Genomic DNA, 18,323 nt, shown 5'->3' on the forward strand with positions numbered 1-18,323 from the left:
TCTCATCCATGAAGATATGTGCTCTCCATCCTCGATCCTTTAAATAGTAATGTAATTGAGAAATGCGCGATTGTCCATCCACGCAGGTTAATTTTTTAAAGAAGCCCTGATAGTCGCTGTAGACGGAAAATGGACTTAACACCGTAAGATTATACAGTATAAGAGGAGGAAGCCTCTTTTACAAACTTCGCTGACACGGGAGAACTTTAAGCAAAATTTAATTTCCTTCCTGTTTCTTAATGAAATTTGACTACATATTCGAGATGGACGGAGAACTATCAGCACGATATCTGCAAATCCTAAAGTTGTACAACTTGTGCTATCATTAATAAATACGGGTTCCAGATGTACAATCACAAATAACCCGAAAAAACACAACAAATTAGCTGAAACTTCAATGAATTTTAAAAGTAAAAAGCTGAACTGAAACAGAAATCATACTTAGACGAACAGCACTGGACCTAGACTAGCAAACTAGTCTGTAAATTAATCATGTCAGAGGGCGGGAACATAAAGGCGGCGGGCGTTTGCTAGAATAAGAACTGCGTAGGAGAGCGAGCAAAAGTTGGTGAGAGGCTGCTGATTTACAGACTAGAACATTCTGCCACGGCTTCATTTTGGAGGTTGTGAGAACGGAGGAGTGCTTTCCTAAATTTTGGAGGGAGAAAAGCCGACAGACCACTTTGTTTTGAATTTTGGATAATGGTAAAAGGATGAGCCACTTTTCAAGTTTTGAAACTTTTACATCTTTAGTTGTTTTTGTTATTCATACATTCTTAGAAAGGTAAGTATTTGCAATTTAGCTTCAGTTTTCTACAATCATCAAAAGTGTACAAGGATTATTCAGTTTTCCCTATGCAGGTTGGTGGCTTTTTGCTAGCCTGTTCTGTTTCATTCAAGGTAAGAAATATTTTTTCTATTTTAGTTCCACCTAAATACTTTTTGCTTTTTTATTTTAGTACTTACAGACTACTTGTTAAGGAACTTGATTACTCTGGTCTCATTGTGGCTAAGTGAACCTATCTGCAACACCCTTTTTTATGAATACAACAGTAACACTAAAGGCAGGAACTCTGCTCAAAAGTATACCCAGGAATATAACCTTTTTGAAAAAATTTTGACACTATTTTTAGAATAATAACATACCATTATAATCAATAATTCTGACACTTTTAATATCTCACGATAACCTGAAACAGGTTTTCAAGCCATACCAAAAATTTTAGTCAACATAATATGCAGTTGACTAAAGTTTTTGGTACGGTTTGAAAACCATTTTTAGGTTATCGGTGAGAATAAACAGCGTTTCCTGGTTCGTTTAAAAAAACTCCAAAGATTCTCCCTCTCATCACTCTCAGACTGCTGTCTCACAGCCCGACCCTCTTCAACAGACTCACTGCTACAAAAAACAACCTGTCCTGACTGTCAGCATGTAACGTACCAGCCAAGCACAGGAAAATTACACGTACGCATAGAAAATTAAATAGATAGACCTTTTGCTAGTTTAAGCTGTCATGTTGAAATAATTAAGTATTTCAGTCTGTCATGAAAAATGTAACATCTGACATGCACAAATTTAATTTGTGAAAAATTGAAATTAGCAGAATTTAGTGCTGTGATAAGATAGCTCTGATAGAAAATCCAGAATTTATATGGTGACAGAAAAGTTTTTGGGTACAGGTATTCATAATTTTAGAAAAATGCAGTATTTTTGTTGTGAGAAGAGAATTATTGTAAATTCTGACCTTTTTCTATAGATTGTGGCTATCTGCTGAAGAATTTTCTCGTCACACCAAAAATCCTGAAAATTTAACCTTACACTTTAAGATTTATGGCTGAATTTTTTTAAGAGTTTTCTTGCCACACTAATCTTACAATTTAATATAATTATGTAAATTAAAATTACCTATTCGAGGAAATTTTTGTTGTCAAACTGAGAATTCTGACAAATTTTCATCTACGTACAACTATAATTTTGAGGAAATCCCACTTGTTCGACAGTATACTTGTCCGACGGTACATTTGTTAGACCAGTTGTTTGACAGTTATTAGTTTGACACCCATTTGCTCGACTGCATGGTTGTTCGACACTCTTTTCTCGAACAACTATATAGATTGTCAATCAACTGGGTTGTCGATCATTTTGGCACCTATTTGTTCCACAACCCACTTGTTCGACATCCAATTTGACAAGAATTTGTTGAACAAGTAAGCTGTGGAAAAAATGGGTTGTTTAACATGTGACATATACTTATCACCCATTTTTCTGTAAATTGTAAGTATGTGTACTAAAAAATTAACTTCACACTAGAAGATTTATGGCTGAATGAAAAAAATGAGTTTTCTTGCCACACTAATCTGGCAATTTAAAAATATGTAAATGTTTAAAGTATAGTAGGTACTATGTGTACAGTACGTTTGAGAAATTTTTGTTGCCAAACTGAGAATTCTTAATTTTCTCCATAAATTCTGCTAAATTTCCCTCTACGTAAGTATATGTAAGTTTTGGAAAAAATACTAGAATTGAGTAAAACATAAGCATGGCAAAAAAATTTAATCATTTTTAGTTGTAAGAAGACTTTTAATATTTCATAATTTGAAAGGAAATATTTTTTGGAGAAATTTGTCAGTGCCACTTTACCATAACTTTATTTCTACTCAAAACTGTGTAATTTTATCATAGGGATAAATAAAGTTTGTAGCACTTCCAATACACACGACATTGTGTCAGTGTCGTGTAGTAGTCTCTGGTAGTCCAACAACCATATATTTTTGATAAAGAACCTTTGACTTGTGAGTCCTGGAAAATTAAAACGTCTTATGTGTTTGAATGTCAGTAAATAATTGTTAGCTACTGTACTACCTGGGTTATCCCTTTGATTACCACCTGCAAACCTAGGAAAAAGAAAGCTGAAATGAAAAAAAACTCACAGTCCATAGTGTTTGCAATCTGAATACTCCATTCCTAAAATTGAATGAGTTATGAATAGGAAAAGATAACAAGTCAACAAGTTCTGATAACTGATGTTACAAGATTTTCCATCTTCTCTTGCCTCTCAAATCAAAACAAAAACCAATCAAAAATGAGCCAAAGAATTTTGCATGCAGAGAACCATGAAGAAAAGCCACATATACACAAAGAAGAGACTCATCAATAAGAAACAAGAAACAAAACAAAATCTTTTCAAATGAAAATTTCCACTAGAAGTCAGCCATTATTTTTTCCAATCACTCCCTCCTCAAAAATCAAAACAACACGATCTGCGACTTTGACGGAAGTTTTCATTTCTCATTTCACGAATTTCTCAAAGTTCATTCATTTCTACAACGCCGAAATCTGGCGTTGTAAGATTGGGGCTTCAGCTTAGCCGTTTTTTCCTTCCTGGGGTTTCGCTCCAGTCGGGCTTTCAGCCCTCGCCGCCGACAAAATTTCTTCCTACGCTTACCTAACTCCTACGCTCACTTTTCCCGCGTGATACCGTTCCAGCCCGACTGGCGTGCCAGTCTACACTGGACCAATCAAAAAATTTTTACATACCCTCTTCCTTGTTTGTGAACGAAATTTGACTACAGGAGATGACCAGGGACTGCCGCCAATTGCGTCATCATCATCTTCATCATTATCAACTACGTGTGGATGATTGGTAGCGGACAATATATCCTCATTCTAAGAGCGAGAGAAACAATAGAATAGACTAGAGTCAACTTCTGACTGAACTTTGCTTTCTGATGATTTTGATGGCGCTGAGTCCAGTGAAATAGACTAGGGGATATCGCCATCTTGAATTTTTTCACTTTCGCTTTCAAGAATTATAAAAAAACTATATTCTAAAACCCCGTCAAATATTTTGCAACTATAATAAAAACATGTAGGTACCTATCAAAGATTTGAAAAAAATTGGTCTAGTATTGGTCATTGTTTTCTGTTTGTTTTTCCTCCAAAAAGGTACTGAATCTAGTGGCATGCATTTGCTACCACCTCAAGCAAAGCCAAAAAATGGAGTCTACCAAATTACGCCGGGTCATTTATCAGCGCCATTCTGTCTATCAAAAAGCTTTAAGTGGACCCCAAGTTAAAAAGGAAGGCTTGTGCAAAGTTATATCAAACGAGGCAAGCTCCTTCTGTGCATACATTAGAGGCAAAAAAATTAGTGTCCACACAACCTTCTTAACTTTCATCTTCCTTAAAAAAGAATCTTCTTAACTTGAATTGGTTAATTTGTGATACTAAACATCTTTTTGTCAAAAATGGACAGTTTGGTCCTACGGTTGTCGTTTTTTTATCTGTCTTTTTACAAAACTTACAGGAAAACGTTACAACTTACGGCATTTATGGAAACGACATTTTCAGAGACTAAAGAACCTCTTCGTTTATCATGACGAACAAGCTGTAACCAATAATTGTAGCGCAGGTCTTCTTCTATTGGCCTATCTTGCTCTTCCGTTTCTTCGTTTCTGGGAATGGAGGAAGAGAAAGAAAAGGAAAGTTAAAAGAGGGTATAAATCACTAACCAGCTGGCACACAACGTTGTTTTAACGTTTATCTAACGTTCACAACGTCCATATAACGTTAGATGAACGTTAAAACAACGTTGTGTGCCAGCTGGGAAGCTCTGGTTTAAACGGTCCACTTTCTGTCCTGTCTATCGCGAAATAAAGTGAGCAGAAAGTTGACTGTCTAAAGTTAATGCATTGCCCTCTTTTTTGAAGTCAATATAATGACTTTTTTAATCATTTACAAGCAACGGTTTCAGCTGCCTACTTTCTGCCCACTTTTTGTCTACTCTAACAATTAGATTGATTACACGGGGCGAACCATGGGGGCAGTTTCTGAATCCCGGTCTACCAAAAAACTTTGATCATTAGGTACCCTTATCGTAGCACTGCTCAATAGTGATGCAAATGCATAGAAATACTACATCCTATTTCCAACGAATACTTGTAATGATGTAGAGCTGTTTGATGTTTTTCTAAACATTGCAATGACTTCTTTGTGGATAGCACTTTAAAAAGAACTCCGATCAAAGACGGTGGATAAAGCTTAATCCTGGGTTAGTGGTAGCAATATAGGGTACCACCTATTGCTTTGAAGCACTATTTAAATTTTAGACATTCAAACCCCTTCTCACTCTAATGGGTTAGAGTGATACCTTATATCCCCTTTTTACGCCGGTCCTAAGTTAACTGCGGCCCTTAATCCGCCAAGAACAACAAAAAAAAAACGGCCGGCGTAAAAAGGCCGAAAACGTAGATTTATGCCCATCGTAATAATCACTGTGCAGTCAGTTTTTTGTTATTTTTTTATACGGAACATACCTTACCGGGAATATTTTACATTGATCACTGATCTTGCGAAATATCGCCGGTTTCTTTGTCATAAAATTGATCATCATTTTTTTTAAATCGTATTTCCTTTAAACTTGCTCTACCAATATTTTGAAACATATATATTTGATCTAGACCGAATTACAATCTCCCAATTCATATCTGAGACACTTCAAATGGTCCCCCATCCACCACCGTCAGCGTTGAGTACTCGGCCATTTCCGGAGTCAACATTGAAAGTGGGTTCCGGGGGACGGATTTTTATCTTATAAAATGTTTAGATTTTCCTCTGTCTCAAGAAATTTGTTGGTAGATTGTAGGCCTAGCCGATCGTCTTCAATTCTTAAATTTCGAACCCAGGAACAACTTGTCGATCCAATTTTTTCAATTTTTTCTCTGTACTTACAAACAAACCAAAACAAATTGTCAAAATGCAAACTCACAAATTTCGTCATGTTCCATGTATTCATAATGGGTGACAAAATTAAACTGTCAATTATTTTGATTTCTACTTTTTTCAGTTCAGTTAATTAACAATATTTTTGATAATTGGCTAATACCCGCTTTGTGCTACAAACATTCAATTTAGGTAATTCCTCTTTTTCTTTCAGTGATTGAATAGGGAGAGAAAAAAGTCGGCCTTCTAAACTAGGGCTAACTAAATTTATAGGTTCTATCAGCGGGATAAAAACATTGTGAATTTTGATATCAGAAGTGAAATATCAACGATGTAACTTCATTTTATTTTCATTTTAGTTTTTTAGCAAGCAGTTTTACTGTTTTTAACTTTTATCTTTTATTTATTTTTTAGACCTGATGATGATACAAAAGTATCGAAATATATAGTCAAGTAAAATAAAAATAAAATGAAGTTACATCGTTGATATTTCACTTCTGATCTATCAGGATAAACAAACGTTTTTATACGAGTATCCAAAAATTTTAAAGCCTTTTGAGATTTAAGGCTAAAAATCTTTTTATCTTCACTATTTTGTAAGTATTTTTGTCAATTTTCTAAGAAATAGGGTGAGCCTTAAAGTCTGTAAAATCATAAAATGTTCTTAGCTTGTTCTACGTTTTTGGCCATCGAAGCCTTATGTTCTTATATAGTTTGTTTTTATAAGAAAACGTGTACAAAAATGAGAAATTCACCTTGACCGATGGCTTGGATCACTGTTCGCTCGTTTTCGTTTAATAAAATTCTTGATTGAATAATCTCTGAAGCTATGTCTCAAATGTGATGCGAAACCTTCACCTGAGCCACTATCATCTTCCTGATTGTCACGGGAAGCGGTTCGATTGACACAAATAGTTTGTGAGCGATGGTGATGGATGTGTTTCAAGCGGCGGAAAGAGCCAGGTGTTAAAATCCTATGGAGAAAAAGCGGATATTATTATAGGCGGTCCTTTTTATAAGAACCAGTAAATTCTGGTTTAAAAACATATAGAGAGAATGGCCTCCAGAACCACCGCCTGGGCTTACGCTGTAAGCTTACAGCGCTGTACTGGAGTGTTAGCTAAGCTTATTTTGAACACCACACGGAACTGAGCTGTTTCCCAATAGTCCTAAACTTCGTGCGGCACTCCGATGCAAAGGATTAGATCCATCGAAATCCAGGGATTACGCTGTAAGCTTACAGTGCTGTACCAGAACGTCATTCTTTCCCTATGTGATGGGAATCTCAAACAATAATTGCTGATATTGAAGTTTACGGTTGGGAACTTTTTGTACACTTTTAATCTTATCTATACAGACCATCAATAAAGTGATAACCTGATTAAGGTAATCAAATTAACCTGCTAATTATCAGGAGAACATTCTTATCACGACGAAGAGCTGATGTCTGCAATTAATCTCCAAAATAACACAGGGAAGTATAATATAAGTAGGCTGGTGGCTTCAATCGAGTTTAAGCCCAAAGGCTAAGAGCGAATCTCTTTTGAAGGATTTGAAGCTAGTCATCTTGTGAGATCTTTAGTTTTCATTAAGTTTGAATTAAAAATTTGAGTGGCTAGAGATTAATAATATATTGGATTTCTGAATAACAGGTTAGCCTGAATTTTCCCCTATCTAAACATATCAGAGGGAAGGCGCACAGCTTAGCATTCAGGTAATTCATTCTTGTCATTTAGGTTTATAAGTAAGTAAGTAACCTCAGTCGGAGGCGACCCGAAGGCTCCTCTTTCGATAGCTATCTACCTCAAGGTAGGAGAGGGTGCCACTCTTTCTCCCTGGATTGCTCCACCTGGATCCTTCTCTTAATTGCTGAGTATTAAGCAGAGAGGCATCAAGTTCCATTTTTGGAATATTTGGTATAACCTGGGGGTTGAACCCAGAACCTTGTGCACCGTATCCGGATGCTCTACCACTAGACTACGCTTTAAGTTTTTACATCATCTCACTGAGCGCAATGTCAAAAAATTTACTTTGTTTTTCTGGGACCATCCGCATCCTCACTCTCAGAGACATCGCTCGCATCAAGGTTTGATAGATGTGATATTGCACGTAATAGTGTAGGCTTTCCATTAAATGTCCTACTTTTTGGTTGATTTCTACGGAACCGAGACGGCGAATGAGGTTGCTTTTTGGTTACCAAAGGAGATGAGATTTCTGGACTATCTTCCATATGAGATGGCGTGACCTGTTTTGTGTCTGAAGATGGTATTTTTAAGATGGGACCTTTATATTTGCTCAGAGTCTTATTTTGAGATGTTGATATCTCACTAGCTCCTCCATTTTCACTGTTTTCTTTTGAAGAAGACGCTAGCGAGCTCTTGTCTTTGCTTAAAGGCGAATCTTGATAAATTTGGTTATCTAGAATCAGCATAGGAGATAACAGTTGATTCTGCGTTGATTCTGGAGAGTCAGACGAGTTCTGAGCTGCAAAATCTTTGGAAGTGGATCCATCACAAGGAGGCTGCTGGGTATTATTTTCAATCTGATTTGGAGGAAGCAGTGAAACAGATCTTCTATTATCAAATGCGTTATTGGCTAATGATTGATAGCTTGCATCAGGCTTGCTTTTGGTCTCCTTTGGGGATTTATCTATCAGAGGAGTTTCATTGATTTTCGGTTCAAAATTATCACGGGTATCTGATACTTTTGCTGTTCGATGGCTCCAATGGAAGACAAATGATTTGCTATTCTTCCCTGATGGGCTCTCTATCTGCACAATATGTGATTCCGATGATGACATTTTTTGTACATTGCTATATGGAGAGAAAATAATGAATAATTATTGATACACTCACACAACACCCCTGTCTCAGAGCCCAAGAGGAACTTTTTCCTACAGCGTGAATAAAAATTTCTATCGAAGTGTAGGGGATAGAAAATAGAGCAATTTTTTTCATTGAATTTTCAATATAGATGAAATCAAAGTCAATTTCCCAATAGGGCTGAAAATTATAGGGTATTTTGCTTCCGGGAAGAAATTTTATCTAGATTTTCCAGTGGGGCGTGAGTCCAACCAGGTCTGTGACACAGGGGTGTTATCACAGTGAGGTGTGGAAGAGAGGCTGATAAAGCACCTTCTTAAATGACACTTCCATTTCTTGATAACTTCAATTCCAAAGATTTGCATTTTTTAAGAAATAACAAAACTGTTGTGGAAAAAAATCAATAAAATTGTCAGTAAAATTGGAGACGAGTTTGTAATTTTGGGTCTAATTGCACTTTACAAATACTGACAAATACAGAAAAAACTTCTTCACAGGACAAGAACTCGATCCTCTTCTTTGAAAATTTATTAGGATCAAAAAATTTTCTAGTTTTTTTCGAAGAATACTGATAAATATCTCACTATCCAATCATTACTCATTGCACTGTTTTAATACCTGAAACACTATGTCTTTAAGGCAAATCATAAGTTTGATTCGCTCATGAAATATATCTCCAATGTCACTCGCACAGATAAGATATTTGATTAAATTATCGAAATACACCTTTTTTTATAAGAATATCCAAAAATTTGATGCCTTCGGATGCTCTTAACTTTTTGAGCCCAAAAGTGTTCTTCGGATGTTCTTATTTTCACCACTTTTTGAGCATTTTTTGTCCATTTTCCTAAGAAATCGATGTTTTAGAGTTAACAAAGACTTAAAATGTTCTTAACTTGTTCTTAACAATTCTGGCATCGAAACCTTATATGTTCTTATATAGTTTGTTCATATAAAAAACGTGTATAAAAACACAGACAAAGCACAGATGATGTCTGAAGGATGCGCGCCATTGGTTCAAAGTAGATATGTGACCCCGTAAATCCAGCTAACAAGGGACATGATAAATGACACGTTCTCTATACCTTGGAAAATAATTATCATTCAATGACCTCCTCATAGTACCTCCCCCTCTCCTTTTTTAAAGAAAGTCTCCGATCAATGCAAATCAAATCAGATTATGCATGATGGCCCCCTCAATTTTCCCATATAAAAAGTTATTCTTAAAATATCATCACAAATCGCTTCTGAGCGAAAGCAGTCTAAGATTAACAAAGGGTCTTTAACATTCTCGGGTACCTAATAAGCGTCCCCCCCCCGCTAATTAATTTCTTGAAAATTTTCCACCCAGGACATTCTTATTCCAACCCTCCCACCCATTTATTAATTTTCGGGAAATTATTTTTGACATTTACCTCTTTTGCCCTAATTCTGCTGTACTGGCCTCCTTTTCAAAAACTTTCCACCCAGGACATTTTTATTCCAACCCCCCCCCCGCGCAAATTCCAAAATCCCCGGCTATTAGGTACCCGACAGTAGGCGCAAACAATGTCACTATACCTTTGGCTTCTCCACTTTCAAGGTCATACCGTATATACACATGGACATCAATTTTAATATCATCATTACTTTCATGTTCATTCCATCATTTTACTATGCATAAACCGCTTAGCTTTTGATGTGGAAGAAGAAAACCTTAACCACAAATTTTAAGCAATAAATTTGGATTCAGAAAATTTAATATAATATTCAAAGTGAGATTTTCCACATGGAGACAAATGAATAATTAATTTTATTTATTTATAGATTATCCAAGTTCAGGATTTTTAATAGACTGTCCCGTCAGTAAATCCTAAACAGTGTTACGCGGGAAAATGAGAAGGATGAAAGTATGTCGGCGGGAGAGCCCGAATATTAATCATCACCCTCCCACCAACTTTTTCTCGCTCTCCAACGCAGCTACTATCTTTGCAAACGTCCATCAACATAGGTAAGCTCTGGTTTCTAGACCGCCCACTTTTTGCCCTTTTTGCTCTCATTTTTTATCAAAGTGGACAGAAAGTAAAGCTCTCTAAAGTCAAGACATAGAACACAAGTGTTCCCGTTTCATATCAGACACATATTTCATATCAGGACAGTGTCTACCTTTTGTTAAATGTTATGCTGATATAAACAAAATTTTTGTAAATCTTTCCCTTCATCGTGCTCCACATCCGTGTCAAAATTAATGAGTAGGAAAACGATATCACTCTTATTTAAAAACAAAACCTTTAACTTTCTGTCCACTTTATGCCTACTCTAACAATTAGGCCGTCTTAACTAATGCTAATCTACCGAGCATCACCGGTACCGTAACATCTGGATGCAAATAGAAAAATATCAATATATAATATATCGGAAATATTAAAGCGTATTTATACTCATTAGATTTTCATTAACCTTCGATAGCAACTAAAAAATCTTATATAATGTCGTGACGAGAAAACTCGAATACTTTGAGCTTCAAAGAATACCATATCTATGCAACCGGTAAATTAGTCCTCAATCTAGTGTACATAAGATTAGGTCAAGTTATTTTGATAATTCACCGACCCGAAAATTCAAATATATTTTAGGCAGTTTAAATTCGATTTTTATAAGAACAAACTATCTATCTAAGGACAAGGCTTCGATGAACAAAATGTTACTTAATAGCATCTTGAAAAAGGCTTTATGAATTAACACCAATTTTCTAGGAAATTACAAAAAAAAATCCACAATAAGGTGAAAAGAAGAACATTTTAAGAGTATGTTTAAGGTTTAAGCTTAAAACTTAAATATTAAGGACACCCTAACGCTTTCAAAAAGATTTGACATTCTTATAAAAAAGGATTTGCTGCCTAGTCCGTTTTAGCCTGTAGCCAAACTCTTATTCGCTGACTGAAAAGACAAAGCGAAGACCACGGAAAGTTTTTTTTCAAAAAACATCCATGGGCAAGGTGGTACAGGCTGAGTTAGTTCCGTTCTCATCGGCATTTAGTTTCTTTGGTGACCAGTGGTGACTTCGAATTCGTCAGGAACGGTAACGGTAACGGTAACAGACGCATCGTATGTACGCCACTACCAAAGAATAAACTCGTCACAAGGAAGGGGATTAGGGTCGAGTTTATAGGGGTAAGATTTACAACAAAAGCTCGCAATCGTTGCCTTTACGCGCCCCCAAATACATTTTTTACACAAGTAGACTCGAAACATATGACCTACGGCCGTGTCCGGGAAAAAAGGAAAAATCAAAACAAATACCAAAAGTACAAATTTAGTGTTTTTCTTTTTATCTTTTGTCAATACGCTATGACACAAAGCTTACAAAATGTCTCTACTTAACACCACGTTTTGATATTATAGTTTTTTTCCGGACACCCTGTAGACAGAAAATACAGATTGGTCAAAGCCTGAGTCTGGCTAGCACAACCACGCATCCACTCCACAACGTGGTTTCAACGTTTATCTAACACTCACAACGTCCATATAACGTTAGATAAACGTTGAAAGCACGTTGTATGCCGGCTGGGACGCATCCACTCCACAAAATCCGGAACTTCAAGCAAATACCACATAAACAAAACGCTTCAACAACGAATCAACGCAAGAACAAAAGCAAGGTGGCTTCATTAAACAAAAAAGAAAATTTGTTTGTTTTAATTGACTTAATTAACGACGACTTTAATTTCCTTTGAAAACAAAAAATTAAATGAATTGCTTATCAATCTAATCTTGATGAATCGCACCTAATTTATCATGGATTAAAATGGTTTCGCGACGTCTCTAAACAACTGTAAAGGATTTGGATTCGTTTTAAGTTATTTTACCGAGTTTATGTATGTGTGTTTTCTCTGTCGGAGACGGTAAGGTTCTAACTTTTCTACATACTGACTGACTGAGGACGACGGTAAATCAGCACTTTTAGCGTATTTCGTGGGTCAGAACTGCGGGTTAATCCAAATCGCTTCAGTCACTTTACCGTCCTTAAAAGTGCAAATACATAAACTCGCTATTGAAAAGACCGTCACGGTAAAGCCCATCGAGTTTAAAGCTAGAGATAAAACTGTTAGATGGGAAATGAAGCCTCTTATTTCCTAATCAAAACCTGCGACCTGCGTGGTTTTCCAAACGCAAGATTGAAAGTAAAACCAATCGGCAAATTTCGAAAAATATACCGAGTCAAAACAAAGAAAGAACTGGATTCGATTTGTTCTTCAAAAAACGGCGAAAATTTCAAGATTTCACGATTTCACTTTGTCTTGATAAAGTGGTTGAAGATTCCTCTCTAGCCCTTCGCGCTTTAAACTCAATTGTAAAACCCGTCTTGTGAAGTATAAATCTGAAAGGATGTGTAGAACCGAAATTGAATTGAGCTCCAAAGTATAATTTTCAAAGAAAATACAAACAAGGGTATATGAAGTGGTGGATAGGCCTTGGGCAGCCAAACGCCAAATCAGAATGATATGCTGCATTTCCTTCCCGGGAAAGAGAGATGAATGGTATGCACTTTGACGCAGTTTTAGTTGTCTTCTTTTTCGTTGCGTAGTAAAGGACTAGACTAATTAATTTCAGAGACAGTAAGATTTAAATACCATCGATTACTGAGTCAATCATTTGCTAAAATTTAAAGATTCGAATAATGTGGGCCTCTCTTTATGAGTCCGCAGCAAAGTGGATAATAAAATACACCTTTTCAACCGTAGTCGTGCGGTCAGGTGCGTGCCACTTTATTATTTAATTACCCCCCTAAACTCGATCCAATCCTTTCTAACACTTCTTTATATTGTCTTTAGGTGCGAAAAAAAGACTGGGACAGTTTTAGGGTGGTAAAAAGGACAAAAAATGCCCGCGCGGTAATGGAGAGATACAAACCGCTGTAAATAATCTACTTGAAAATCCTTATTTTGAACCAAACAAATTTAGCCAAAGCAAGCCACTATACATCTATAAACCAGGGCTAAGTCTAGACCCTTTTATGCAGCCTTAGAAGCAAGAGCCTTTAGGTGTATACCCTTCTACAACCAAGCACTTAAACTTAAACTTTCCACTGTGATGTACATATGCCACGCCAAGGAATTTTTGCTTCGTTAAAATATAGGTTAAAAAGGATCAAGTTGATGTTTTACAAGTACGACCAATTTTGTATTTGCTACAGTTTGTGCAAACTAAATTAAGATACCAATCGATACACTATCCCAGCTGGCAAACAATGTTGTTTCAACGTTTAACTTATGTCCATAACGTCCATATAACGTTAGATGAACGTTGAAATAACGTTGTGTGCCAACTGGGAAATTATAGTACTTTGTATAATCTCATAACCCACTTAATTCAATTTTGGGACACACAACTATTATGTATGTTAGAAAAAAGATGTTACCGATCGATTTCTGAAAAATTGATCGATATTACGTGACTGAAGAAAATTTGTGACATTCATGACGTCATGTTTTGTACGGTAGCACCCAAAAACACCGGGTGTTTGCCACTAGTTTTATTATTTACTCTACTTCATTACCGTACAATCAAACACGCCAAAATCGCAAAAATTTCGGACAGTGCCGCGGTACAGCCACTTTGAAACTGGTCAAAACCAAACTGGCACATAATTTGGGAGGGTTTTGTTGATCAGTTTTCATGAGTTGGTTAGCTTGGTTCATAGCTCAAAATATTTCGTAATTTGCATTTTCAGCGGAAATAATGAATCGTTCGCCGTAAGTTCGGACTTACCTATAACAATCCAAAAGTTCCCTTAACTATCCAGAAGCGCCGAATTCGCAAAAATTCGGATATTGGTGCGGTAAAGCCACTTTTTTGCAATTTTGGCGCTTTGGATTGTTAAGGGAACTATTGGATTGTTATAGGTAAGTACGGTACTAGTGGCAAACTACCGGTTGCTTTTGTTTAAAACATTACGTCATGAATATCATGAATATTTTTCAATAATGGCTGCGTTTAGACCAACTGGCATTTGTAATTTGGCATTTGCTCATGAGGGATTCGATTTAATAGCTTTTCCATTGTATTTTCTGTCATGGCATTTAAGGAATCGTCTTTTTAGAGTCATTACTGAAAAGGTGATTCCCTCAAGTTCAACTTTGACAGATCAAACAATGAAAAGCATGGAATTTCTCAAAAACTGCAGTCATTAAGACTGAAACTTTTTGCCGTAGGGCTAGGCTATGGCAAATCTTGCAAATTTTACAATCTATAGAAAGAACTGAATAAAAAACGTGCAAATACTTTAAAAAATCAAAAATGTCATTTGTTCTCTTTGTTTTGGTTCCTTTGTTTGATTTGAAATGCCAGAAACGGGGATTCCTTTGCTCAAAATGGCATTTCAAATGCCAACGAAATGCCAACACGCTGGCATCATTAGGCATTTGACAAACCGAACAATTGCGCGGAACAATAGAATTCAAAAGAATACTGCAAGCAATTACAAATGCCAGGCTGGTCTAAACGCAGCCAATGTTACGTTTGGCCTGAAGATTCTGATAATAGATTGAACAGGGTTAATTTAAAGTAATTATATTAAAACGATCAATGTTTAACGTTAGAGCGTGCAGCTACAGTACGCAAAATTGTGGATTCGATCCCGGCCGGGTCATAGAGAAGACTCCGTACTTTTTTATTCCGTAAAATCCATTGACTGAAACAAACTCCCTTAAGAGCAAAGGAGAAACTGTTTTTCTATCCCTTTACACGTCTCCCAGTTTTCCCAAATAGAAAATATCTTATTTCTAATATTATACCTTTGAAATCATCAGTGTTGCGAGAAAAATACCTCTGAAAGATTTTTTAATTCGAGAATTTGATAATTGCCTGGAAAATGACATTTATCAAAAGCTAGATTATCCGAGTTTTAATTATCGTTTTCTTTTTTATAAAAACAAACTTTATAAGAACATAAGGCTTCGATAGCCAAAATGTTAAGAACAAGTTAAGAACATTGCAAGGCTTTGCAGACTCTAGAACACCGAATTTCATAGGAAAATGGACAAAAATACTCTAAATATGGCGAAAATAAGAACATGTTAAGAACATTTTTAGGCTTAAAACTCAAAAAAAAAAAACATACCAAGGCTTCAAAAATTTTGGATGTTCTTATTAAAAAAAAACGTGTACTTGGTATACTATTTTAAAAATGGCTACGTGTAGTTCTCTGGTGTATGTAGAAGTTTAAAAACCTTTTAAGCCAAAAAAAAATAATTTCAAAATCACTAAGGGATGTCAACCTTCGATGTTTAGTCTATTTTCGCAATCCCATTCAAGGAAAAAGTTTTATCTCATCATATTCTGCTCACCAATATCTTTCCAACAAGCACGAAACATCAAACCCTTCCAAAAGATACAGATAGTTCCACTGCCAATTATATCGAGACTGTAAAAATAATTCAGTCTTTGGCTACTACAGTAGTAAGTAAATAAGTTTACAACCGTAGTAGAGGGCGGTCCGAAGGTTCCCTTTTCTCTAGCTGTCTACCCGGGGGAAGAGGAGGGCGCCACTCCTTTCCCTTGATTTCTCCACTTACAGTACCCTTGATCCTTCCCTTAATTGCTGAGCATCAAGCAGAGAGGCGTCAAGTACCTTTTTTGGAATCTTTGATATGACCAGGCTGAGGATCGAACCAAAAACTTGCGCACCGTAGCTGGTTACTCTACCGTCATGCGACGGTCGCTTGGCTAATACTCACTGGAATAACTAAATGAAGGAATCCTTCAAAGAAAATTTTCATAAAAACAATTGACCTCGTTCAAGTAACAGAAATCATTTCAAATTCTGATCATTTTATTCTCATAAAAAGTAAAAAAGAATTGAACAAGCAATATGCTGAATGGACCTACCTGATGATTAAAGTTAGATAGCAATGCGAAAAGAAAAATGAAAAAAATCAGTCAGAAAATATAGCGTTTAGCGAAAATACACAACACAATAAATTCATCATTGATTGTTGATGGGGGGAGAGGGAAGGGTTGTAGGGAAATAATAAATAGGAAGTTCTGGTCGCAAAAATCAGTTTTATTGACAATTGAATCATGCTTGATAATGAGCATTGTTATGAGTAATGTTTTTGTGTGAAAAGCATAGAAATATAAGTAAACTAAAGAGTCGGACTAGGTCATGTTTTGGGCATTGTTAATACGATTCTTTGAGCAAAAAATCAGAAGAAACTAATGTGAAAATCTCGAGAAAATGCCAAAAAAACAGTTTTTCCGGCATATTTCCGGCATTTTCGGCCGGAAATGAATTTTTTTCGAAAATCAGGCTTCGTCACAATTTAGGTATTGACATTTTGCATCAGTGTGCAAAATTTCATGAAAAAATATAAAGTACAGCTCAAAAAATTCAAGAAATACCGTTTTTCCGGCGAAAATCGGCTGTTCCGGTGATTTTTAGAAAGTTCCGGCTTCAAAAATCTATTTTATTGAAAATTAAAACATGCTTGATGGTGGGCATTGCTATTAATAATGTTTTTGAATGAAAAAACAACCAATTATAAGGAAAAAGTTCAATGAAAATCCAGAAAAAGGCAATTTCCGGCATATTTCCGGCATTTCCGGCCGGAAAAAAATTTTTCTCAAAAATCGGACTAGGCCATGTTTTGGGCATTGTTAGTACGCATCTTTGAGCAAAAAATCAGAAAAAACTAATGATGAAATCTCGAGAAAATGCCGAAAAACCAGTTTTTCCGGCATATTTCCGCCATTTTCGGCCGGAAAAAGATGTTTTTCGAAAATCGGGCTCCGTCATAATTTAGGTATTGACATTTTGCATCAGTGTGCAAAATTTCATGAAAAAATATAAAGTACAGCTCAAGAAATTCAAGAAATACCGTTTTTCCGGCGAAAATCGGCTGTTCCGGTGATTTTTAGAAAGTTCCGGCTTCAAAAATCTATTTTATTGAAAATTAAAACATGCTTGATGGTGGGCATTGCTATTAATAATGTTTTTGAATGAAAAAACAACCAATTATAAGGAAAAAGTTCAATGAAAATCCAGAAAAACGGCGATTTCCGGCATATTTCCGGCATTTTCGGCCAAAAAAAAATTTTTCTCAAAAATCTGACTCGGCCATGTTTTGGGCATTGTTAATACGCATCTTTGTGCAAAAAATGAGAAAAAACTAATGATGAAATCTTGAGAAAATGCCAAAAAACCGGTTTTTCCGGCATATTTCCGGCATTTTCGGCCGGAAATGATTTTTTTTCGAAAATCGGGCTCCGTCACATTTTGGGCATTGCCATTTTGCATCATTGTGCCAAAAATCAGAAAAAACTAATGAGCCAATCCTGAGAAAAGCTGGTAACAGACGGACAGACGAACGAACAGACGGACGGACGGACGGACATCGGTTAATTTATAGGACCTCCGAGGTAGGTCCAAAAAGACAACCTTACTTTTACAGCACCCAACAAACGCAAGATTTTATCATCCAAACACTTTTATATCAATTATACTATAAAAAGTGGAAAAAGGCTTTTAAGAAAATTAGCGAAACATACGACATTTATTTTTTTAATGAGCTTCTTAAATATAATCAAGAGTTATAGCCTGTATCTGATTAAGGTTCACATTATAAAATGAAGTCCTACACTTTCATTCATTATAATACACTTTTATAACGTCACTCGAAATCGCCAAAAAAGTAAAAACCCCACCCTGAATATCCAATTCAACGTAAATACTATGTCTCAAAATTCAGTCAATTAGTAGTGTTGTGAAGGTTTTGATCACAGACTTGCACCGCAATGAA

General features: G+C 36.0%; 2 protein-coding genes across 2 annotated transcripts in view; both read right to left on the minus strand.

Moving 5' to 3' along the window:
• The window catches only part of LOC136809488 (voltage-gated potassium channel KCNC4-like), a 62,575-nt gene extending 53,189 nt beyond the window's left edge, over positions 1-9,386 (minus strand). The window contains exons 1-5 of the mRNA XM_067066024.1: positions 9,271-9,386; positions 7,753-8,535; positions 6,478-6,696; positions 4,326-4,455; positions 3,539-3,667 (exon numbers count right to left, since the gene is read on the minus strand). Coding sequence (XP_066922125.1) covers positions 3,539-3,667; positions 4,326-4,455; positions 6,478-6,696; positions 7,753-8,522 — 1,248 coding nt within the window. The 5' untranslated portion in view covers positions 8,523-8,535; positions 9,271-9,386. The remainder of the gene's footprint in view (positions 1-3,538; positions 3,668-4,325; positions 4,456-6,477; positions 6,697-7,752; positions 8,536-9,270) is intronic.
• Positions 1-18,323, minus strand: part of LOC136809494 (prolyl 3-hydroxylase OGFOD1-like) — a 629,446-nt gene that overhangs the window by 378,012 nt on the left and 233,111 nt on the right. The gene's annotated exons all lie outside the window — the stretch shown is intronic.

This window comes from Clytia hemisphaerica, unplaced genomic scaffold (genome assembly GCF_902728285.1).
Source record: "Clytia hemisphaerica strain Z4C2 unplaced genomic scaffold, Clytia hemisphaerica genome assembly, whole genome shotgun sequence".
NCBI lineage: Eukaryota > Metazoa > Cnidaria > Hydrozoa > Leptothecata > Clytiidae > Clytia > Clytia hemisphaerica.